Source organism: Leucopleurus acutus, assembly GCF_964270905.1.
Source record: "Leucopleurus acutus genome assembly, chromosome: 11".
Lineage (NCBI taxonomy): Eukaryota > Metazoa > Chordata > Mammalia > Artiodactyla > Delphinidae > Leucopleurus > Leucopleurus acutus.
Genome location: NC_139152.1, coordinates 2,214,641 through 2,238,095, shown reverse-complemented (window position 1 = coordinate 2,238,095; position 23,455 = coordinate 2,214,641). Strand labels below are relative to the sequence as shown.

Below are 23,455 nucleotides of genomic sequence, written 5' to 3'. Positions count from 1 at the left end.
ACGGGACAATTACGTTCTGCCAATATCCACTTATTGATTCATTCAGCACACTTTCAATGAGCATGCGTCACATCCAGGCATCTCTGGGCTTGGGGGAGCAGTGGTGAGTAGGATGGGTGAGGGCCCTGCTTCTTGGGGTTTCCCTGCTGGTGTGGGACAGGAAACAAACCTCCCCTTAACAAGGACATAACCACATTCACCATACGACGAACATACTGATCTAAAGAATCGAATAGCATCGTCTCTGTGGACTTCTGCATAAATACCTGTGAAGCCTAAGCAGAAATTCTGCAGAGAACTTCCGTGCAGGCGCTGTGCTTTGAGCACCTCCTGGGTGACTGCTGTGCTAGGATTTCAGAAGCCACAGAGCTGGTTCCTGCTCGCAGGGGGCTTACAGCTCGTTGGGAGAATCGGAGAGGGGCCCCTGAACTCCTCAGGCTTTCATTGGCCGAAGCACAGGAGGGGGAGTCGGTGTTTGGGTCCCACGGGTGCTCTGCCAGGCCACTGTGGCCCTCATCCCGTCTTCTGCACCCTTCCCGTCCCCAGACCTGGAGGATTTCCCTTTTTTCTAGCTGGAACCTGACCTCAGCCAGGGCTGGATCTACTTGTTTTTTACTATAAAGGCTACTTTGCGGTGACACTTAAAGAGCTGAAATGCTGACTTTCAGTAAACGTGAGGGAATTCTCCACTCGGTCCTGTAATTTAGGTTTGCCGTCACCAGGTGGTGACAGGTGCCTTCGTTCAAATAGCAGGAGGGTGCGACGTGCCCCCTCCCCCTGCTTGGATATAAGCAGGAGAAGCATTTTCTCACTCTTGGCAATTGACGACCTTTGGCTGCGGGGCGTGGTTCAGCGACTCTGTCAGTTTGCTTTCTGGCTGTTCTTCTTCCTTCTGTTCTCTGAGGTCAGTGTGACCTTGAGTACCGCAGGGGCATGGCTTTCTGGTTAGGGTCCTCTGCAGATGGAGGCCAGTTTGCTTCCATGGGAGTCCCTCTCTGGATTCTCTCTCCTCGTCTTTCCTTTGGACCTGCTCTCCCATGGAGAGCAGAGACCAGGTTTTGTTTGCGGGATCTCTGGAAGGTGAGAATGCTGGTCCCCGTACGCCCTCCCCGTTGGCTTGGGCTTCCAAAGCGCTCTAGATTCTCTGCCTCTGCCCCGTCATTAGATGGAGGTGTGATGGAGCACAGAAAAGAGGCGGGTTTATTTAAGGCAGCGCCCGATGGGTCGAGTTGAGGAGACGGCCGCAGATGTCCCTGGTCCCTCACTGTCTCTTTGTTACAGAGCAGATTTGACTCCTGTGGTCCAGGGCCCATTCTGAGCGTCGTCATCCCTCATGAACTGTGTGTGTAGCAGGATGTGGGGAGAGGAGGGCGGAGGGACCGACAGGAGACCGTTGAAAATAGTGCAGTAATAGCCCAGCTAAGAGAAGGAGGCAGACGTACAGCTCACGGTTGACACGCTCAGGAGACCCTCTGGGGGCTTGGTCTGGGGAGAGGGCTTGCATCTCAGCTGGGATGTCCCCGGGCTCTCGTGGGCCCAGCTTGGGCTGGAGGAAACGTCAGCTTCCCCATCTGCCCATTGGGAAACCCAGTTTCTTATTCGTCTGTCGAGAGTATTAACCCCTGAAAAATGACTTTTCGTTTCTGTTGTTTGTTGGATCTTAGGATCTTGTATGCTTTGAAAGTATGTCTTTCTGCAGAGAGTGGTTATTTCCTGATCAGAAAATCCACCCACCCAGCAGCCTCTGAACCAGGTCTTGATTGCTTTTTTTTTTTTTTTTTTTTTTTTGCGGTACGCGGGCCTCTCACTGTTGTGGCCTCTCCCGTTGCGGAGCACAGACTCCGGACGCGCAGGCTCAGCGGCCGTGGCTCACGGGCCCAGCTGCTCCGCGGCACGTGGGATCTTCCCGGACCGGGGCACGAACCCGCGTCCCCCGCATCGGCAGGCGGACCCCCAACCACTGCGCCACCAGGGAAGCCCACGACTCCTCTTTAAATGTAGACGTGTGCTGTCCACAGTGTGGCTACTAGCCACGTGAGGGTACTTAAATGTAAATTACCTGAAATTAAATATTAATACAATTCAAAGTGTAGTTCCTCAGTTGCACTAGCTCCTGGCCAGTGCTTAAAGCCAGTGCCTGGTGGGTACCACGTTGGACACCCCAGAATTATGGAGTGTCTCCATCATTGCAGAAGTTCCTTAGGACAGCGCTGCTGTAGCCTGCCCGTGTCGGTCAAGGTTCAGACCTACAACAGACACTGCCGTAGCCGTTTTACGAGGATGGATACTTAATGCAGGCATTTAAAGGTTTACAAAGCGACTGGAAGGCTTGGGAGAGCAGGCAGTAGGCGAGGCCCCGGGACTGCTCCTAGGACCACACGGCAGAGCTGGGTCGCTAAGAGGACTGGGACTCCGGGATCTTCAGGAAATGGATCTGGGCGGTACCGCGCTGAGGATCACAGCACCTTGTCCGAGGTCTGGGCACCGGGAAGCCATCGCCAGAGCCTTTCTGTCTCTACAGGGCGAGAGTGGTGGCACGGACACCCTCCCCACCGGACGTAGTTTCATTTCAGGCCTCGACCTGGCTGACCTCACAGCCGCGTCATTCTGGCCACGGGGAGGTTGGAAAGTGTGTCCAGCCTCTGCGGGACAGGAGCGCGCAGAGGAGGAGGGGGGATGACTTCTGAGTTAGTCGGTCCGGCAGTCCGCCCGGGGCTGAGCAGGACCCCAGCCTTCCCTGGGGGAGCACACCCGGCTGCGATGGCCCGGGCCTCAGCTGTCGTCTGAGCCCAGACGGCATCCTCCCCGTGTGAGCGCCCGACGGCATCCTCCCCGTGTGAGCGCCCGACGGTATCCTCCCTGTGTGAGCGCCCGGCTATCTCAGTAAACGCACTAGATGGAGAAGATTAATGGCCTCCGGCTGGCTGCTCGTTTGGCCTTTCATGGGCAGAGAAGCTCGCTTTCTGTTTCAGGTCGGCTGCTTCGCTCTTAAAGGGAACGGAGGCCCCTGGTCACTGCGGGCATCTGCAAAGCCCTCAGGACGCACCCGGCCCGAGAGAAAGCATGTCCTTGGTGCTACACGATTGCTTCTCGTCTCCATAAATGAGCCGAGGTTGTGCTGTGTGTGTACAAAGCCTGGCCGCTGGGAGACACTCCCTCTGTGCACGGCTGCATGTACTGAGGCCAAAGGGGGAGGTCGTGTGCACGAAGCTGGCCTGTAGCCCTGAACCCCTTACACACACATGGCTAACCGGGGGTCCCTTTCTCGTGCCAGGCGGTTGGGCTTCTCTACTGAGGGATAATGTGGAAGGGAGATGGGGAGGGTCACGCTGGCCGCCGGGGTTGGAGGTCTGCCCGTTTACACCGTGGGGTCGGGAGGGGATTTGCGAAGGAATTCCCAAGCAGGGAGCAGGGGGAACCGCATGCTGAGTACATGCAAAGGTCCTGGGGCAGACAAGGACTGAGCTTGTCTGAGTGAAACGGGGCCAGGACGGCAGGCGTGCCTGGACCAGGCTGAGAGCGAGGACGTTCCGAGAAGCAGGCAGGGCCGCCCCTGCAGGCTCACAGCCCGTGGCAGAGTCTGGGCTGCGAAAGATTTGACTGGGAGGACGACAGGCCCTGATTCATAACCTGTATTTCTGAAAGGTCACTCTGGCTGCTGCATGGAGATTGGACTGGGGACGGGCAGGAGAAGTGGGGGAAATGGCAGGGCTTCTGCAGCATGTGGGGCAAGACATGGGTGGTGGCCTGGACCAGGCCAGCGGCACCGGAGATAGACATCGTTTCTCACAGCCTCTTCGCCGGAGTGCTCCCTGGAGGTCACAGCAGAGAGGTCAGCAGGGAGCCTGGGAAAGCTCGTCCTCTCGGGCGCCGACGGGCTGATCCCGCGCTTTCCCAGGTCACCCTCGCCGTGACGTCGTCATCACGAGCCTTAGCAAGCAGATGCTGGGCCTCTTCTGGGACGTGGCCCTGGGGCAGGTGCGTGGATGGACGCAGATTAAAGAAAGTCGCTCGATTTCATCCCTGAGCAGCTCCAGGTCCCAGCACCACGCCTCCCTTGCAGGGGCCCCGGGGAGCCCATCTCCCGGCTTGGGCCCTGGCAGAGCAGCCCGTGCCAAGGCCGACCGGGGCCTCGTCCTGGCTCCTTGGAGCGATCGCCCGTGTGTGCGGCCTGGGGAGCTGCCTGGGGGGCGGAGCCGGTTCACGAGTGGGAGTCAACCTGCTCCCATCAAGGACGGCGTCCGCGGTGGCGCCCACCTGTGTGCGCGGCCTGGTCCGCGGTGGCGCCCACCTGTGTGCGCGGCCTGGTCCGCGGTGGCGCCCACCTGTGTGTGCGGCCTGGTCTGCTGAGCGCCGCCCCGGGCTCCTGCAGATCGTCCAGGAAGGCAGAGCCAGAGCAGACTTAGACGGTGGCATCGTTTCAGCTGGCAGCCAGAGGACCGAGCTCTGAATCAGCTTTATAATTTGAAAATTGGTCTCTTTGCGTCGGGTGCTTATTTCCTGCTAACCGAAGCCGTCAGAGACACAGAGCTGCTTCCCTTCCTCCCTAGCTCTGCTCCGGCTCCGCCAGCGCGGGGCCTGCCATTCCTGGATCACTGTGTCCTCTTGTCACGGGGGTCCTAGGGGTCCTGAGAGCCTCATGCCTGGGTGGGAGTCGTCCCAGGGCGCGGGGGACAGTCACTTGTGATAGGACAGGCTGAGCTGGGCCTTGAGGTACGGCCTGGATGGAGGCCAGCCCGAGGGGCCACACCTGTCTCTCGTGTGTGTGTGTGTGTGTGTGTGTGTGTGTGTGTGTGTGTGTGTGAGTGTGTGTTTACTGTGCCCTTCGTTATGTCACAGGCTGCAGCAGTGCTTGGGCTGCCAGGACCGAAATACTGAAGGTTGTTTTCTTGCCCTCTGGCTGGGGAGAGGTTGACATTCCACTTTTCCCCACGGGCTTATCCGTATGTGCTTCTCCAGATGGACCTCTCCCGAGAGGTCCCACTGCTCTGGGAACGGCTCACAGTGTAAATAAGGTCATTGCCCAGGGCTCGGGTGGCCCTGAAGTTGGCCCCCCCAGGCCAGGCTTTCCGAGTCTCGCTGCCTCGGGGCCCCGGGATGCACCCAGCCCGGCCTTGGCCGTGATGACGTCAGCTCTTGTCTGCCGCTTCCCGCCTTCGTCTCGCACTTCGTCCAGGCGTTCCAGGAGCGCCGGGATGTGGCCGCCAGGGTCTGCGGGAGGGGTGGTGTCGAGGCCTCGTGTCAGGAGAGAACCGCGGAGACCCGGACAGTCCGGCAGGGCGGAGCCAGGACTGTTTTCCCGACGCGAGGGAAGAGGACGGCCGGCCCAGGAGCTCCAGCAGAGGCTGTTCAGCATGGTCATGGCCAGACCGGGGGTCTAGGAAGGAAGGTGGTTTCCCAAAGATCAAACGGGCAAGCTAAGGGTCACAGCCCTCGCCAGTGAAGCCGGTGAGACACGCGATCTGGCCACGCCGGACCCGCTCGGTCCAGGGCAGCACGTCTGTCCATCCGCCTCCATCCCGGAGGCCCCGGGGCGGGTGGTGTGGTGGGCGCTGCCCCGTGAAGATCGCCTCCGACACGGAGGGTGTTCTTGGGGTCAGAAGTGCAGCCCCTTCACCCTCAGGCCGTGAACCCCAGGAGGAGCTCGTCCTCCAGCGAGTACGGCGCCCTCGCCCTCGTGTGTGGTGGGAACACTCACCTGGCTGGCTGTCACGGCGCCGCTCGTGCTGCAGGCGCCTGGAGGCTTCGCGTCCCTTCCTTGGGGCTCCCGTACGAAAGGCGAAGGCCCGGCCTCGCGGGGTCCCGCTTGCTTTAGGCTTCAGACACACACAGGGAGGACGGCGGCAGGTGCGTGACAGATGAGACCCCCGGTGGGAAGGGTTGGGTCCTCCGGCTCCCGACGTCCTAGATGGTGACATGGAGCTGGTGTCAGGTTGGGGCCAGGCAGTGAACTGAGGACGAGGCCCAGCAGTGGCGGTGGGGCTCCAGTGCCACGGGGACCACATGGCGATGGTGCCGGAGGCGGCTGTCAGCGGACAGGGAAGTGGCAGCAGCTGGTACCTAAGTGGACCCGAAGTGCTCATCTTGGGGTCCTGTGGGGTGGGAAGCGCACACCTGTGATGCCGTCCCCCTCCCTCTCGTGCCCCTGGCAGACATCACGAATCTGTCACCTTTCTCTCGTGCTCAGAAAAGTCCCAGAATCCTTGAGGTACAGCGTTTTGGTGGTCACGTTGGTCAGTTGGCATAAAACTGGAAACTTACTGTGTGTCACTGGTGTGACGATGGAAGGGACGTAGACTTTGGAAGCTGGGAGGAATGACAGCCCAGGCAGGTACGAGCAAATGTATTCGTTCTCTTTTGGTTGCAAGGGACAGAAATCCAGTTCAAACTAGCTTAAGCGAAGTTACCTAAGGCATAAAACTGGAAAGCTCAGGGTGAGGCGGGCATCAGGTGTGGCTGGATGCAGGTGCCCAGTGGTTTTCAGAGCCTGTTTCTAGGATGGAGTGTGTCTGGGTTCTGAGGCTAAGCTGAGTCATGTGCTCATCTCTGCACTGGCCCCCGTCGTGGACAGGGCCGGCGGTGGGGCTGAGGGGGTCACACCGGCAGCAAAAGTTGCCTTGAAAGTCTAACCTAGAAGGACGAGCCCAGGATGTGCGCTGGGGGGCGGGGGCTGGGCGAGGACCCAGCCCGTGGCAGGGAGGAGAGAGAAGGGCCCCACGGGGCAGCGTGTCCCGGGCCAGCAGCTTCCCTGGAGGAGCCTTGTGCACATGAAGCAGAGAAGAGGGTCATCATGGGGTGGGGGGGGGGCTTGCAGGTGACATTCGTGCTGCTGGTTGGGCTCCAGCCACAGTCTCCCAGGCGACTGAAGTGGCCTCCAGATGCCAGGCTCTCCGCCCACAGTAATCACCCCACTCTCTGTGGCATCTCCTGACCCTGGGGCACCTGCCCAGCCGGCCAGTCTCAAGGTCATTGTCTGATCTGGGGCCCAGGCTGAGCTGATCCCTTGGTAAGCCGTGTAGGATTCTGGGGTGAGGTGCCCCCCGAGCTGATGGGAGAGAACCCACCAGACACGCGCCGCGTCATAGGGACAGTCTTGGAGGCTTCTGTTGCCTTTAGACCAGAGCCATGCAGATGCTTCTGTGCTGGATTTCACTGGTTCCTACCCAGGTTTCCTTCTTTCTGGTCACCCCCACTACACACAGCACCCTTTGCCAGGTACCAAACGCTGCGTAATGAGTCACCGAAGACAAGTGGCTTTCTGCAGCAAACACCGTGCTGTCTCCCAGTTTCTGCGGGTCGGGAGTTCAGGAAGGTCTCGCCGGGCTGTTCTGGCTTGGGGTGTTGTCGTGGGGTTGCAGTCAGGCGGTGGCTGGAGCAGCTGGGGGCTGGCTGGGATGCCCACCCCCCAACCCCACGTCGGCTGGCTGGGCTTCCTCACAGCATGGCGGCCCAGGGCTGGTGTTGCGAGTTCTCGACCCAGCCTTGGAAGTAATCTCTACTGTCACCTCTGCTGAACTTTACCAGTCAAAACGGTCACGAGAGGCCGACCCTTTGTCAGGAGGAGGGCGGGTAGATCCTGTTTCTCAATGGGAGCATGTCAGAGGAGCTCCTGATTCAGAACCATCACAGCCCCCCACCCTCCTATCCAACAACTCCCATCGCCACATGGGTTTGAGGTACCTGGATGTGACCTTGCTTGGGTCCATCCCCTTCATTTATCAGACTTACTTTTATTTTTTGGAACTTAGGTGCAGAGATTTGAGTGAATTATACCCTTCAATTCATTGTACGTTTGTTAGCATTGATTCATGCAGTGGCTCTCATTCATTCATTCATTCATTCTTTTTCTGCCCCCACGCGCCTATTCTCATTTTCTGCCTCACCTTCCATAAACAACCATTCTCTTCTACTTTATTTGTATGTGTTCTTACAAGTATGTATTTTAATTGACACGTGTTGCATTGCATATTAGTCTTTTTCTACATCCTCCACTCACTGTTTCTGGGGTCCGTAAAGGTTGTAATGCAATACATCTCGTGTCTTGTTCACCTAACACGAGGGGTGTGGTGTGCCCAAGGTCACACAGCTGACCTAGACTGAACTAGGGCCAGAGCAGATTCCCAGCGCCACACACTGATGTTTCCGTGTGCCACCTCCCTGGCTCCTGCAGTGGTTTGAAGTAGGACATTTTTTTTTTTTTAATACATCTCTATTGGAGTAAAATTGCTTCACAATACTGTGCTAGTTTCTGTTGCACAGCAAAGTGAATCAGCCATATGCAGGCATATGTCCCCATATCCCCTCCCTCTTAAGCCTCCCTCCCACCCTCCCTAACCCATCCCTCTAGGTGGTCACAGAGCACCGAGCTGATCTCCCTGTGCTATGCGGCTGCTTCCCGCCAGCTATCTGTTTTACATTTGGTAGTGTGTATATGTCCATGCCACTCTCTCACTTCATCCCAGCTTACCCTTCCCCCACCCCGTGTCCTCAAGTCCATTCTCTATGTCTACCTCTTTATTCCTGCCCTGCAACTAGGTTCATCAGTACCTTTTCTTTTAGATTCCATATAGATGTGTTAGCATACGGTATTTGTTTTTCTCTTTCTGACTTACTTCACTCTGTATGACAGACTCCAGGTCCATCCACCTCACTACAAATAACTCAGTTTCGTTTCTTTTTATGGCTGAGTAATATTGCATTGTGTATATGAGCCGCATCTTCTTTACCCATTCATCTGTCGATGGACACTTAGGTTGCTTCCATGTCCTGGCTGTTGTACATAGTGCTGCAGTGAACACTGTGGTACGTGTCTCTTTCTGAATTGTGGTGGAAATGAGACTTCAAAAAACAAACTGTGAGCCTGGGGTCCAGAGCACATCACAAGCTCTCCCGTTCTCCTCCCAGTGACCGCTGTCCCCTGTTCTCTCCTGCAGGTCCCAGCTATGGGAGCCCGCGCCCGGCTCACGCCAACATGAATGCCAACGCGGCCGCGGGGCTGGCACCTGAGCACATCCCCACACCGGGGGCCGCCCTGTCCTGGCAGGCAGCCATTGACGCGGCCCGGCAGGCCAAGCTGATGGGCAGCGCTGGCAACGCCACCATCTCCACGGTCAGCTCCACGCAGCGGAAGCGGCAGCAGTACGGGAAGCCCAAGAAACAGGGCAGCACGATGGCCACGCGCCCGCCCCGTGCCCTGCTCTGCCTGACCCTCAAGAACCCCATCCGGAGGGCATGCATCAGCATCGTGGAGTGGAAGTATCCTTTGTGCTCGGGGCCAGCAGATGGTCTCAGACCTGCTGCACCTGTCACCAGGACGCTGTCGGAATGCAGAGTTCTGGGCCCTACCCAGCTTCGAGGCAGCGTCTCTGGGGATGGGGCCCAGGAATCTGCTTGTATAACCAGCTCCCTGGGGGTTGTTTTTGTATATAATAAGCAACATTTGAGAAAACAAGCCTAAGGGGTAGGAAGTGTCCCCCCTCCAGGCTGAGCTTGCCCAGGACCCACTGATGGTGGGGTTGACAGCGTTGCACCCCAGACCCCCCTCCTCCTCCCGAGCTGTGGGACTGGCGCAGATGCGGGACCTCCTGCTCGAGGCTGCAGGGCCCGGGAGAGGCGAGAGGGTCGGCGCTGGGGCGTGGCTCAGTGTTTCTCAGCCTTGGGGCACATCAGCGTTGCCTGGGGAGCTGGGACAAAGCACAGGTGTCTGAGCTCCGCCCAGGCCTGGCTAAGCTCTCCAGGTGCAGCTGAAGTGGAGAGCGCCGCCCTGAGGGTGTAACGCAGACCCTTGTCCGAGGAACCCCATGAGCAAGGCCTGCAGGGGAAGTGGCTTGGAAGGGCGGCTCTCAGGGTGCAAGTACCGGCCCCTTCCCGCCCGGGAATCGTGGGGAGGGAGATGGAAAGGCTCCCAGCCGTCAGTGGGTGCGCCCTGACTTCCCCGTGATGACGCAGTGCCCGTAGGTCACACGGGCCGGACTAGGGCCTGGGACTTAGTGCCGGGTGTCTTTCTAGTAAGAATCCACTTGGGCAGGGCTGCCACGTCTCCGGGGTTCAGGATGGAGGGCTGGGTTTCAGTTATGGCTTTGCATGGAAAGATTTAGAGGTCTTGGGGATGGATGAAAGGTAAAAGGAGATGTCAGTGCCTGAGCCCTTACGTCCAAGGGCACTTGAGAGGAGGCGCCCAGCCCAGTGCAGCTGCAGAGCCAGGCAGGGCTCCCAAGGCCGAGGCGTCCGCTTTCCGGGTGACCGGGTGAGAGGCTGGGCTTGGGCGGCCCCGCTGGGCTGCTGTCACAGATGCTCAGTCAGGGCCGAGGGGCCAGGGGGCGGGGGGCCTGGGGGAGCTGAACTCGCCCACACCACGCTGCTGGCAACCGGCGGAGCTGGGGTTCAGATCCAGGTGCCCCGAATCCAAATCCACGGTCCACGCGGCCTGCTCCCCGTGAGCCCAGAGCGTAGAAGAGAACGCACTGGAGGATGTCTACAGGATGCCACCCAGCCCGGCTGGGACACACGGGGACCCGACCTGGGCCTGAACAGCCAGCCCACAGTGGGCTTCTCCACGTTGCAGAGTTTCTTTCGTGCCTGAGTGGTTTCTTCGCACCTTCTCTTCCCCAGCAGTAGCCCCGAAATTTACCATAAGGTGATGGATGGAGAGCCTAAAATTGGGGGTGAGCAAGGGAGCCGGAGACACCCTGTGCTTAGCCATCACCAGCCTGGGAGGGTGACAGGCTGACTTTGAGGTCTGGCTCAGTTGAGCGGAGGTGCTCTTGCCCTGGGAGGGGGGACCACAGGGGCCAGGTGATGCGAAGGAAGCTGCCAGCCTGGGGCTGAGTGTCGCTTTGCCGAGCAGGTGGGGACAGGGTGGGAGGGAGGAGGCCGTGTGGGAGGAGGTCTAAAAGAACCAGCTTCCTAAAAACGCTTAGGGTGACTTCCGAGTGGATCAGCATAGAATGTTCCTGACGGACTCAGACTCCGCAGCCAGACTCTCTGGCCTGACCCCATCCTACCCAAGCCATGTGACTCTGGGCAAGTTGACATCTCACCTTCTGTGCCTCGGCTTCCCCGTGTAGAAGCGGGGTGATAACTGTCCGCCCCTCCGGAGTGCGGATAGTGTGGTCAGAGCAGGGCCTGGCCCGGGGCGAGCTCTCGGTCAGCGTCAGCTCCTGGCCTTCCTCCCGGCCAGCATCCCATCTTCACCACGCGTCCTCGGCCAGCTCCAGGGGCAGCACGGCCTGTTGGAAAAGTTGAGTCAGAAGCTCTGGTTCGGACCTGGCTCTGCTGTTGGCCAGCTCGGGTCTGAGACAGGTGGTTTTATTTTCTGTGTCTGTCCAGCTGGGGGGCTGGGCAGTGCACTGCAGGCCATCTTTTGGACACCAAGGCGCACGCAGACAACGGCAGTGTCTGTGGGGCACGCTGGGTGAGTGGACCCCTAGCTCTGCCCTTGGGGCCGAGGGGACCTGTAGCCGGGAGGCCCTGGACTGGAGAATCACTGCTTCCTTCCAGGCCCCGAGCTGCCCTGATGACACAGGTCTGGGGCCGTCCGTGGCAGAGGAGTGGACGGTGGACTCGGTGGGCACAGGTCTGGGTTCTGGTCCTGGCTGGTCAGTGCCTGATGTGGGTCTCGGGAACGTTCCTCAGACTTTCTGGGCCTCAGGAGTTTGGACCAGACCATCTCCAAGGCCTCTTCCTGCTTCAGGATTCGTTAGCTTTGTGAGTGCAGGTTTCCCTGGAGATGGAGGTGGTCCCTGTCTCCAGAAATGGCCATCCTCCTTCTCTGCCTCCTCCTGTGAGGCTCCACAGACTAGGTTGGAAACTTGGCCGTGTTGGGAGGTGGGGAGATGGGGCTGGAAGAGCACGAACCGGGCCCTTCCTCTGAAGCCCCCTTCTCTGGCCTTCGATTGAGGGTGCAGGGTGGAAGGGCTGTTATCACAGTTGCTCATTTTTCTCTCGAGAATATGTCTGCCCTGATATTTTGGTGCAGAAAATCCGGGCGCAAGGACCTCCCTGATTGCTTGGGGGGGTGGTGAACCTTGGCTTATCCCCTCCAGCGCCCTGCACAACCTGCGGGCAAGTCAGGAGGCCCTGGGCCACAGGCCACCTCATCACAGGCAGGGCCTCCGCAGACTGAAGAGGCTCTGGGCCCCTGCGTGGAGCTGCCGTCCCCTGCGTGCACGGCACACGCTGCCGTGCTCCTGGGCGTCCAGAGCCCCTGGCCACCTTCCGGCTCTTTGCAAGCAGAGAATAAGGAGGAAGAAAAAACAGACTCGAAATTTAAAGTTAAAAGATTGAAAATCCTATCTCCAGATGTCACTGAAACGTCTTCAAGTCGAGTCTCTGCCTTGAATCCCGGGGGGCCCCCCTCCCCCGCCAAGCTCTGTCGGGCCCCGGTGTGGGCCGCTGGGGGTGGCGAGCCCTGGCTGGAGCAGGCCTCAATCTTTCAAAGCAACCCTGAGTGCACATGAGGGAAAATGAAGCCCAGGGCAAATCTAAATAAATAAAAGAAGGAAAAAAAGTTTTAGAAACCTGTTTACTCTGGCACGCGCCTGGCCTCCACTGCGTTTGACATATTAGGGAACATTTTGGCGGGGCCCATTAGAAGCACTTAACAAGGCATATGTTTCTTTTCAGAATACAAGGGGCTTGGAATGTATTGTTTAAACAAGATTCGACGCATCTTTGATTCCGTTTTGAAACATCTATCTGCCTATGTTTGTCTCACTGGTGCTTCCGTGGCATTAACTTCCTTAACTCCCTTCCCAGGCCATTTGAAATCATTATTTTACTGACTATTTTTGCCAACTGTGTGGCCTTAGCGATCTACATTCCCTTCCCAGAGGACGACTCGAACGCCACCAACTCCAACCTGGTAAGTGCGCTGTTGCGTCTGCATTTCCGAGTCGGCGGAGGCCTGAGCCTGGATCGTGCGGATTCAAGCTGGAACGTGTTTGAGGGTCCAAAGCCAGCCGGGCTGGGATCCCGAGGGCTCTAGCTCTGTATTCAAATGGGCACCTGTCTTATGTCAGCCTGTTTTGACAGATACTGTTGCAGTCAGGCGGTTGTGAGCAGGGCGCACGTGAGTGTGAGCTCTGGGGGTGCTCAGCACACCTGCAGCCTTGAAGGGCAGGTGTTTGCGGGAGCGAGTGTGCCTTGTGGACCCTCCGTCGTGTTTGTTTCCAGGGCCTTCGTTCCGCTGGTGACGTTTGCTCAGGTGACATGTGGGATCGGTGCGCGAGAAGTAATTTCTAGGAAGCTTTTAGGAAAGTTTGCTTTTGCAGCCAAGATGTACTGTTTAGTTAGAAAGGTTTTCTGTTCTTGGGAAAGGCGGCTTTCCATCTGGTTGGTGGGGAGGCCGGCGCTGGCAGTGTCGGGTTAGAATGTGTCCATGGAAAAAGTGTGGAGGGTGTTTACTTTGGGCTGAGCGTGAAGTCATCACAAAGGCCTTTGCGCCGTCTGGGCATGGGAGGAGAGCCTTGGAATGCAGCTGGCAGAGCCGGACGCCCCAGGGTGCCTCGGCTGCAGGCTTGGGGGGAAGTCCTGCCCCTCTCCTCTCCCCTGCCAGGACACCAAAGCTTCTCACGTGACCCCCAAAAAGCGCATCTTCCGCCGTCATTGGCTGCTTCCTCTGGTGACACGGGACTGTCTGCTGATAGCTTCTGGAAGAAGCAGGAGGGAACCGGGCCTCCTTCTGCTGTCGCCGGCTTCTTGTGATGTCACGGGAGAGTCAGTTCTTCTGCTTTTTAGCCTTTGACATATTTTTTTGGCCCCGTCAGGCGGTCCGTCCGATGCCCGTTTAGACTTCACGGCCGTTGCCCGGTTGTCACAGTGAGCCTGGGTTGCACGTGGGGTCAGGCTCCGGAGTCGGCCCTCAGGCCTAGTGATGACACGGCAACCAGAGCACCGGCCCAATCCACGTGGCCTGCTGAGGCGTGACCTTGTCTCTTAACAGGCAGGACATCTCTGCTGTGTCAAAAGAAATACAAGAGGGGTGTCCCAAAGGGCCCCTAGCAAAGCAGGAGCCTCTTCCAGTGGTGCTACTTCTGCTCCGAGTGTCACCTCCCCCCCTCCCCCCCGTCCTCCCCAGAACCCTGTGGCTGCGCACTTAGAAAAACAATCCGGGGCGTTTGGAAGCCAGTGATGCTTTGGGTCAGCTCTGGGCCAAGGCACTGAGGCGGCGGCTGTCATCTTAGCCCCAGAGGCGGCCCCTCACCTCGAGTCCGGGAGGATGAGAAGGGCCACCAGGGGCTATACAGGTGGGCGCGCTGGGTGACCGAGGGCCGCTGGTCCCACCCCTCCGGGCTGGAGAGCAGGGTGTCCCTGGACGCCCTCCGGGCTGGAGGCGAGGGGCCGTGGTCTTTAAAACACTCCACAGAGTGATGGATGAGTTCTGAAACTAGGCGGGGGTGACGGTTGCACAACTCTGGACTTTTACTGAAGATCGCAGGTCATACGCTCACAGCGGGCGGGTTTCCTGGTGTGTAAACTGTACCAGTAAAGCTGTGCTGAATAAAGGGTACAGTACCGGCAGCACCGGCCCAGGCCCGTCCAGGCCGCCCCGCTGGTCACGCTAACGCCTTCCCCAATGAGGGCGAGGCCACACAGCGCAGGGCAGGCAGTGGGGGGCAGTCAGGACTCGGGGGACCTCATACTAGGAATGCGGGCCGCACAGGAGAGCATGGGGGCTTGAAGGCGGTTCCAGCTGCCGCCTCTCTCAAGCCACGGGTTGGGCGGTAACAGTCAATTAAGGAAGCATGCTCAGAAGATGGAGGGTTTCCTCCATCCTAAACACACACAGACACACACACACACACCTACACACACATAGACACAGACACAGAGACACATACATGTACACAGACACATACACACACATACATACACAGACACAGAGACACACATACATGTACACAGACACAGACACACAGAGACACACATATGTACAAAGACACAGACACACACAGACACACACACACACACATATACACAGACACAGACAGAGAAACACACATGTCTGTACACAGACATACAGACACACTCACACAGACACACATGTACACAGACGCACACACACACACGACACACACATATATACACAGATATAGACACACAGGCACACACAGAGACACACACATGTACACAGACACACACATAGACACAGACACGCACACAAAAACATACACGGACACACCCACAGATACACATATATACAGATGCACAGATGCGCTTGCCTCATTCTGCCAGCTCTGCCCCTGAACCTCCTCTGGGGGATGCATGTGTACATGCACGTATAATATTTTAACTTTAATCTTTCTGAGGAAGGGTCTGCATTGCCTCTGCTGCGTCCTTTCTGCCCTCTCCTCGGCACCCTGCTCCCCTTCCCTGGGCTTGTGGCTTCGTCCTGGGGCCTCTCTAGGGCCACTGTGTTATGGGGCCGAGGGGACAGACTGCCCTTGGCGTGGTGCATCCGGTGGCCGTGCCCCTTCCTTCCAGGAGGGCCTTGGACTTGGGTCGTGCAGGCAGCACGTACCCCAGAACGCGAGGTCCCCAGGTACAGGCCTCCCTGGTGGCTCCTGGAGCTGTGGGTTTGGGGACGCCCTGAAGATCTCAGGGCCCTTCTCGAGGGGGCCCCCGGTCTCGCTGGTTCTTGTTTCCTCGGTGACACTCCTGTGTCTCGTCTCGGGATCTTCGGAACAGCCCCACCCAGAAGACTCCTCTGGGGTCTTCCAGACTTGACTGTGCCCTGACCTTCGCCCCTGACCTCAGGAGCCACAGTCCAACTCCCGTTCTGTGCATGCCACGAAGTCGTAGCTTCCCTGGGACACGGCGGGCCACCGGCCGGACGGCCAAGGGTGTTAGAAACCCCCTCACACAAACAGCCAGGCAACACCCACGTTGGCTGACGGGCCAGGACCAACCAACGCAAGCGTCGTGATCTGGACCCGCCCCTTCCTCCTCCTCATGGTGGCGTTTTCTGTGGTCAGAGGCCCCTTGGCAAAACTTTCACCAAAACTGTGGCTTTGGGACAGAGCTATTATTTAGTCTCCTGCTGCCTCTCTTCCCATTTCCCCTGTGCCTCCTAGCTTCCTTTCCTGCGTCTAGGGGGACTTTGTACCAGGGTTCTGTCCTGCCCGTCTCAGTTTCTGCTCTCTCCCTCGGTGAGCTCAGCTACTCCTGCAGCTTTTCAGTCACTTTCTACGTAAATCGTCCCCAGACTTCTGGCTCCAGCCCCAAGCTGTTCCCAAAGGCGTGGATCAGCATCTCCTACATGAGCGAGGCCCGTGGACCAGTGACTCCTGAGCCCGCCTGGTTGTTATAAAAGCCTGGAGAGCTTGAAATACACCGACTGCGACGTTTTGGAAGATCTGACTCAGATTTAGCGGTTCTGCGGCTCGGCCCAGGAATATGCATTTTAAAATCCCTTGTGGTGGGGGGGATGGGGGTCACGAGGCACCATCAGCCAGGAGGAGGACTTCAGGGGAAGGGTCACACTTAAGGGGCAGGGAATGAGGGGGACAGTTTGCGGTTACGTGAGGAGCCCGTGGAAGATGCAGGAGGAGACATTGGACAGGACAGGTGCGGGTCAGGACTCCCGGAGACAGTTCGCGCTGGAGGGAGGGGGAGGGGGGATGGGCAGAAGGAGCCCCGGGCCTGGCTCTGCACCTGCGGCAGGTGCAGAAGGAGAGGCGGGGCCTGTGCGGGGTGGGTGGACGGGGAGGGGCGAGAGTGGGAGAGAAACGGAGGAGACAGAGTCTTTGAAGGTCAAGGAGCAGAGCTCTAAACACATGGGGGCGGGGCTGGGCGGCGGTTCATCCTTGCCTTTCTGGCAGCTCAAGGCCGGCTGTGCAGAGAGCGGGCTCCGGGCTCTGGGTGGAGGAGGGGCCGCCAGTCCTGTCTGCAGCCCCGGGGGCCCTGAAGCAGGGGGTGCAGGCGGCTCTTTGTTGAGCTTTGAGGACTGAGACACTCCTGCCAAAGTGTTCTTGTCGTGCCAGAACGCGGCCCCCGAATCACGTGAGGGCCCCTGCAATGAGGCTTGAGGATTCTCCCGTGACTCTCATAGCTTTTTTAAAACAAGAAATTGCGGTTCCAGCGCCCTGCTCTGAGGAGGGGACGCTGCTGCACCTACAGCAGAGGCCCTAAGACCTCAGTGCCTCCGGATCACCTGGGTGGGGCTACAATGCAGAGTCCCAGGCCCCACCGGCGGAGCCCAGGCTGGGAGCCCAGCGGGGTGGGCGCCCAGGAGTCGGTGTGTTTAATGCGCTTCCCCTTGCCGGGGATCGCAGGCTGTCCTGTGAGTGGCCCCTGTCAGTCCTCTCCCCTGGCTGTCCTGTGAGTGGCCCCTGTCAGTCCTCTCCCCTGGCTGTCCTGTGAGTGGCCCCTGTCAGTCCTCTCCCCTGGCTGTCCTGTGAGTGGCGCCTGTCAGTCCTCTCCCCTGGCTGTCCTGTGAGTGGGCCCTGTCAGTCCTCTCCCCTGGCTGTCCTGTGAGTGGCCCCTGTCAGTCCTCTCCCCTGGCTGTCCTGTGAGTGGCCCCTGTCAGTCCTCTCCCCTGGCTGTCCTGTGAGTGGCCCCTGTCAGTCCTCTCCCCTGGCTCTCTCTAGATCCAGACAGAGAGAGGGGACACATCGGCTCCCCAGAGGTTTCCCCGCCATGGGGTTCAAGAATAATCTGTTTAGCAAAGACACCCGCAGCCAAGGAGGAGAAGGTCCCCTCGTACCCCGCGGGGCCACGGCCGCCTCCCGCTGGCTCACGGCTCCGTTCTCTCCATCCCGTTCCTGCTCCACTGGCTGAGTACAATCCCCGTTGTCTTCCTAGCACTTTACTTTCTCCTCTTTTCAGGGGATGAAAAGTGTTCCAGTATGGATTTTTTTTAAGTCTTTTTCTCATGATTTAAGTAGAAGTCTGGTTGTTTTACGCTCCATCTAACATACACTGTTGCACCCAAATCCATCAACTTTGCTATCTTTTCCTGGTGCTAGTGGAGCAGAGGGAGATGTGAACCGGCCCATGACACGATGGCTCCCTCTGCATTGTTCACAGTCTCGTTACTGGCAGGGCCCACCTGGCACGCAGAGCATCTGGTGTAAATAGCGCCGTGAACCCCTCCCTCTGGTAGCCGCTGCCCTGCAGGTAAATCGGATGATGTGTCTTGAGCTCTGGTGCCAGCAGGGCAGACTCATGGCGTATGGAAAACTCCCAGCTGCCTGCAAACCCTGAAGTCCGCGCAGACTTGGCTTGGGCTGGAATATTAAGAGAACATATTTGGCATTTGACCTTGTGCAGAGAACAGGGCTGTGTACTTTCTGGAGCCAGAGCCAGGCCGTACCCGGAGGTGGGGGGAGGACGAGAGGCCAGAGAAGGAGTCATGGGGGGCCGGGGGGGGGGTGCTGCAGGGGGCTCGTCAGAGGGGCCCCCCCAAGTGCCGGGGAGAAGGCTGGGGTGTCGGGTTTCCCATTTAGGTTGTGAAATGGGGACAGCTGAGGCTGGGTGGGCGGGTCATGAGTTAAGGCCCGTGGGCCCTTAGAGCAGTGCCCGCCCGGAGAGCTTGCAGCCGGAAACCGGGGGCCTCCGTCCTGTCCTGGAGAGGCCACCCCGGGCCCTTCGGGAGAGCTTTTGTGGGCAAGGAGACCCAGAGGCTGTTGTTTCTGGACTCCTCGCCTGGGGGATGGACATCTGGGCTGCCCAGCCCCATGGTCTCACTGCACGGGGGGGAAGCAGAGAGGCCTCGTGGCTAGAGAAGGGGCCCCGAGGGACAGCCCTGGTGGCCTGAGGGGCCAACCCTCTCCCCGGCCCCCCCTCCCCCCCACAGAGTGACTGCGTCTGGAACAACCCTATGTCCCTCCCGGTCAGCTCAGGGGCCGGCCACGCCCGAGCCTCTGGGGTCCCTGTGGGGTCCCCTTCCAGGCCGTGCTGGGCTGAGGGCGACCCGAGGGTCCGCGTTTAGGGCGCCCAAGCCCCTGGATGGGTTGGGCCGAGTGCTTGGGATGCGGGCTCTGGCCCTCGTCCTCTTGCCGTGAGCTGGGTGTTCCTTCATTGTGGGGTTTGCTCGAGGGTGAGACGAGTCACGCTCACGGCAGGCGAGAGTCGGGGCCGCTCTCGCGACCCCGCGTCACAGCCAGTCCCGCCAGTGCCGCGCGTGGGCCCGGGAAGGTGCTTCACTGAGGGACCCCCCTGCCCCCACCGAGGGTCCACGGAGCGGCTCTGGGTGGGACGTGGGCGTAAGGTGTGACCTGTAAGCCATTCTCGGACCAGGCTTGCGGGCGCTGGCCTGGGAGGCGAGGCCTGGACTGGGGGCCTCCCACCGGTCCCTGAACCTTTCTGTTTGTCGCTCTTCCGGCAGGTGGGGCCTGGAAACCTGCCTAGTCATAATAATTACCTTTGCCGAGTGGCCACCAGGAGCCAGTGCTTTGCAAACACGGTTTCTAATCCCCACAAGAGTAAACGATCGTATGTACTTACTTGTTTTCTTGAGGGTGGAGCATTCATCCCCGCCTCCCCCCCCCCCGCCCCGATGCTGCCCTGGCCCCGGTGACTTTGGCCAGGCACATGCCAGGCTCTTGATAAATATTTGTTGAGTGAGTGGACGGGGGAGTGGACAGCCCCAGCCAGATGGTGTCCCTTTAGTTCAGAGGAGCAAAGTGACTGGGGAGTGAGGGCCAGGTGTCACATGAACTCACGTGTGAGGGGGTGGTGGCCCCTGCCCTGTTCCCTGGAACGTCGTGCGGGGCTGCTGTGAGCATGGGATGGGGAGGGGAAGACACTTCGAAGATTAAACACCCTGCCTGGGTCGACGTTAACTGGTATTTTTAAAAAAAGCAACTTGGTTCTGTTGCGCAATAAATTTGGTACACACTTGCTGGGTAACCAGAGTTACACAGATGACTGTGCTGTGGAGCTTGAAGCCTCTAACTCAGAGATAATGGGCCCTGTTTATGCCTTTGCTCCACGTGCAGACACCCCAGTGCTGTGTGTGTCTTAGTCATTTGAGCATCACGAGGGCCCTACGAGACCTTCCTGTTGTCCCATTTCACAGACGAGGATACTGATGCTCAGAGAAGGGAGACGATGTGCCTGGAAACGCAGACGCTGCGCCGTGGATGCAGGCGTGTGTCCCTAACCGTCAGGCGACAACTGCCTCGCGGTGTGCTCATGTGCCAGGGCTCCCTGGACCGGGCAGGGGGGTGCCCCCTTCCCCCCCCCCCCCGTCACAGACGGCGCCTGCTTGGGACCACCCACAGCAGAGATTTGCCCCGAGGACCGGCGTCCTCAGAAGAGAGGACGGGCAGCGTGGCAAGGCCCGTGCGGCGGCAGGGTGGCCGCACCGGGGACCAGGAGTCACCGATGGGTGGGGGCTCCCCCTCCCAAAAGGTTTCAGAGGGAGAGGCACCGCCTGCTCCGCACTTGCCCCCGGACAGGGCTTTGAAGTCTAAGTATGTGTCGCCTCTTGTTCCATTTTATCCATGTGTTTTCATCTGGGGGGAAACATTCCACATACACAACATACATACGTTCATGCTGTGTCATGGAACCCCTTTCCTGCACCAAGCTCCTTTTAATTTAAGTATATCGGAGGAAAGCCTTTCTCGAAGATCAAATCCAAATCTCTGGATCCTTTGAAGGAAATTCCGAGCATGTTGCATCCTTTCTCGGGACTGTGCCGCCCTAGACACCCCAAGTGTTGAGCCTGCTGTGAAGCCGTCGGAGGGCGGAGGATGCTCCGGGTCCCAGAGCTGGGGTCTGGAGGGGCCCTGCGTGATTCCCAGGGACCCCGAGTGCTGCGGGTGCCTGCCGGCTGCGCCCCGGCCCTCGGGGTGTGCAGTGCCTGCTCCCGCGGGCCTGGCGCTGGGTCAGCAGACGCTTCCAGTGTGTGCAGAGGGAGGAGAGAGTGGACTGAGCAGGTCGCTGCAAACAAAGCGCGTTCGCGGTGATTTCTGCGTCTGAGAACGTAGATCTCGGCCTCTCGGGAGCCTTTCCCCCTCTATTCCCTTCGTTCTTACTGGTTTCTGCGTGACTGAAGTTGTTAGGTCTGCCATCCAACTAGTAATAATAGTAACGTCCCCTCTGTACTGCAGACAGCGTTCGGAGTCAGTGTTAACTCGCCTGGTCCTCTCGATGCGCCCCGGAGACCCCGGGACTGTTAGAGCCGCTCCATCTTAGAGAGGAGGAGAATGAGGCCCAGAGACGTGAATTAACTCGTCCCAGGCCGCACAGCTACGAGGCGGTGGAGCTGGGGTTCCAGCCCAGGTGTGTGGCTCCCGAGCCTTAAGGCCCTGCGGCCCCCCAAGGCCTACACCCAGCGTGTGTGTGACAGACGTGGGGGTCTCTTCACCAGTGACCCCAGGGGTGTTGTGTCTGTGGGTCGGGGGGGGGCAGCCCTGGGCCGTCCAGGACGCGCGGGAGGTGGGAAGCAGGGACTGCGATGCCCGCAGCACAGGCAGGTGTGACGGGGCCGCACTGGGGTCACCGGCCCGCGTCCCGGCTCCATCGCAAGCAGGTTGTCGCTCTGCTTTCCGGCCTCAAGGCTTCTCGGCTGTGAACCAAAGGTGGTACCTCTCACAGCGCAGTGGAGGCTGGGCCCAGAGGAGAAGCTGGAAATGCCAGCGGCCGCGGGCGGAGCTGAGTCCTCACGGTGACGGTCGCCCCGTTGTCATGGGAACAGACAGATGCACTCTGCCTTGCACATCGGCCCCTTTCCTGGCATCTTCTCCTGTGCACTTTCCCTCGGCCTCCTCTCAAGGTGGCGTGGGGATGCTAGCGAGCTCAGAGCCACGCTCCAGGTTTAGTTCCTGCCCTTTCCGGGCTGGATGCAGCAGGGCGGCCACAGCCTGCGGAGCCGAGAGTGGCAGGAGGGGGGACCCTCCCCACGCGTGGGACCCCTCGTGGGCCACTGGTCCGGGCCCCCGGCGCGGCAGGGGCGGCTGCAGGGATCCCTGTGCCTGGCCCTGCCTCCCGCCCGGCCTCCTCAAACACACGGAACCATCGCGAAGGCGGGCTTGTCCGTCCACGCTCTGGGCCCGTGGGCAGGGTCAGAACGGGCCCGTCTCTGAGTCCTTGGGAACAAGGTGAGGCCTGGAGAGTAAGGGGTAGGGTTAGGCCTGGCCACAGGGGCCGGAGGGGCTGCACGGGCTTCTGCAGATCCTTTCAGGGGCTGGACTCACCCCGGCCAGGCCCTGCGGGCGCTGGTGGGACGGGTGGGCCTTACAGAGAAAGGCGAGGGGGCCAGAGGTGGCTCCCGGTCCACCCCCGTCCCCTGCCAGGCCACCCAAGAGCAGGTGAACGAGAGGTCTGCACAGGCTGGCGGGGGCGGGGGATAATCAGTGCACAAAATTATTGCTAGGAATCCACCACAAAGAAGGAGAATCAGGGCAACCCTTGGTGTCCCCCGTGCTCCTCTCAGATGGCATACTGGGGGGAACTTTAGAGGACTTTGGGGAGAAGAGTTTTTTGTTTGTTTGTTTGTTTTTGCGGTACGCGGGCCTCTCACTGCTGTGGCCTCTCCCGTTGCGGAGCACAGGCTCAGCGGCCATGGCTCACGGGCCCAGCCGCTCCGCGGCATGTGGGATCTTCCTGGACTGGGACACGAACCCGCGTCCCCTGCATCGGCAGGCGGATTTCCAACCACTGCGCCACCAGGGAAGCCCAGGGGAGAAGAGTTTAACGTGGGGTTCCTGGCTTTTGCGGGTGTGAGGCCGACTAGTTATGCCCGAGGGGATGCTTGTCCCAAACTTACTCTGACTCCCATCCCCCCCGCCCCTCCTCCAGCAGGATGTGCTACGTATATGCTGCAAGTGTGTCTTCACTTTAAAGTTGCCTGAAGACATCTGACTGTAAATCTGTAATTACTGGTGTGGCAGCGTTTGAGGATGATGACCATGGTGAGCTAGTGGGCCGGTCTACCCGAACGCAGATGAGCTGAGGCCTGCTGTCGCCCGTGGTCAGCGCCGGGTGGTCAGTGCCGGCTGGGCTCACGAGGCAGAAACGTTTACGCACAAGTGTAGGGAAAGTGGAGCTAAGACGTCGGGGAAAGTGAGGGGCTAAATGTAGGATTCTGAGATTCTAGTATGATTAGCGAAGGCCCTAGAGGCAGTGATTCGTGTGAACTGGAGGGTGGAAAAGTGATAGAAAAGGTTTTCCTGGGAGCAGTTGCTCTCGAGTGAAGCCCAAAGCCTGCGGGGGAATTGGCTAGACCTGCGGCTGGAGTAACGAGATCCCGGGTCGGAACAACTGCAGTAGGATTCCTTGCAGAAGGTACGGCTTTGACATGTGAACGTGGGTTCCCAAAGGCCAGTCTAAGACCATCCTTGGCGCGATCAGCATTCGTTCCCCAACAGTTCCTTACTGGGCACCTGCTACGTGTAAGACGCAGCTGTGCTTAAGACAGACGCCCTCGAGAGGCATCCTTCTAAGGGCGAGAGGTACTGGCGTCTAATTAAAAAATGAATTGTTCGGTTATAACTGGTCTCTAAAG

At 59.1% G+C, this 23,455-nt stretch overlaps 1 protein-coding gene across 1 annotated transcript in view; it reads left to right on the top strand.

The window, feature by feature from the left end:
- Positions 1–23,455, top strand: part of CACNA1C (calcium voltage-gated channel subunit alpha1 C) — a gene marked incomplete at both ends in the record, with an annotated part of 456,740 nt that overhangs the window by 38,390 nt on the left and 394,895 nt on the right. Inside the window, 2 exons of the mRNA XM_082850933.1 lie at positions 8,934–9,255; positions 12,757–12,862. Coding sequence (XP_082707059.1) covers positions 8,934–9,255; positions 12,757–12,862 — 428 coding nt within the window. The remainder of the gene's footprint in view (positions 1–8,933; positions 9,256–12,756; positions 12,863–23,455) is intronic.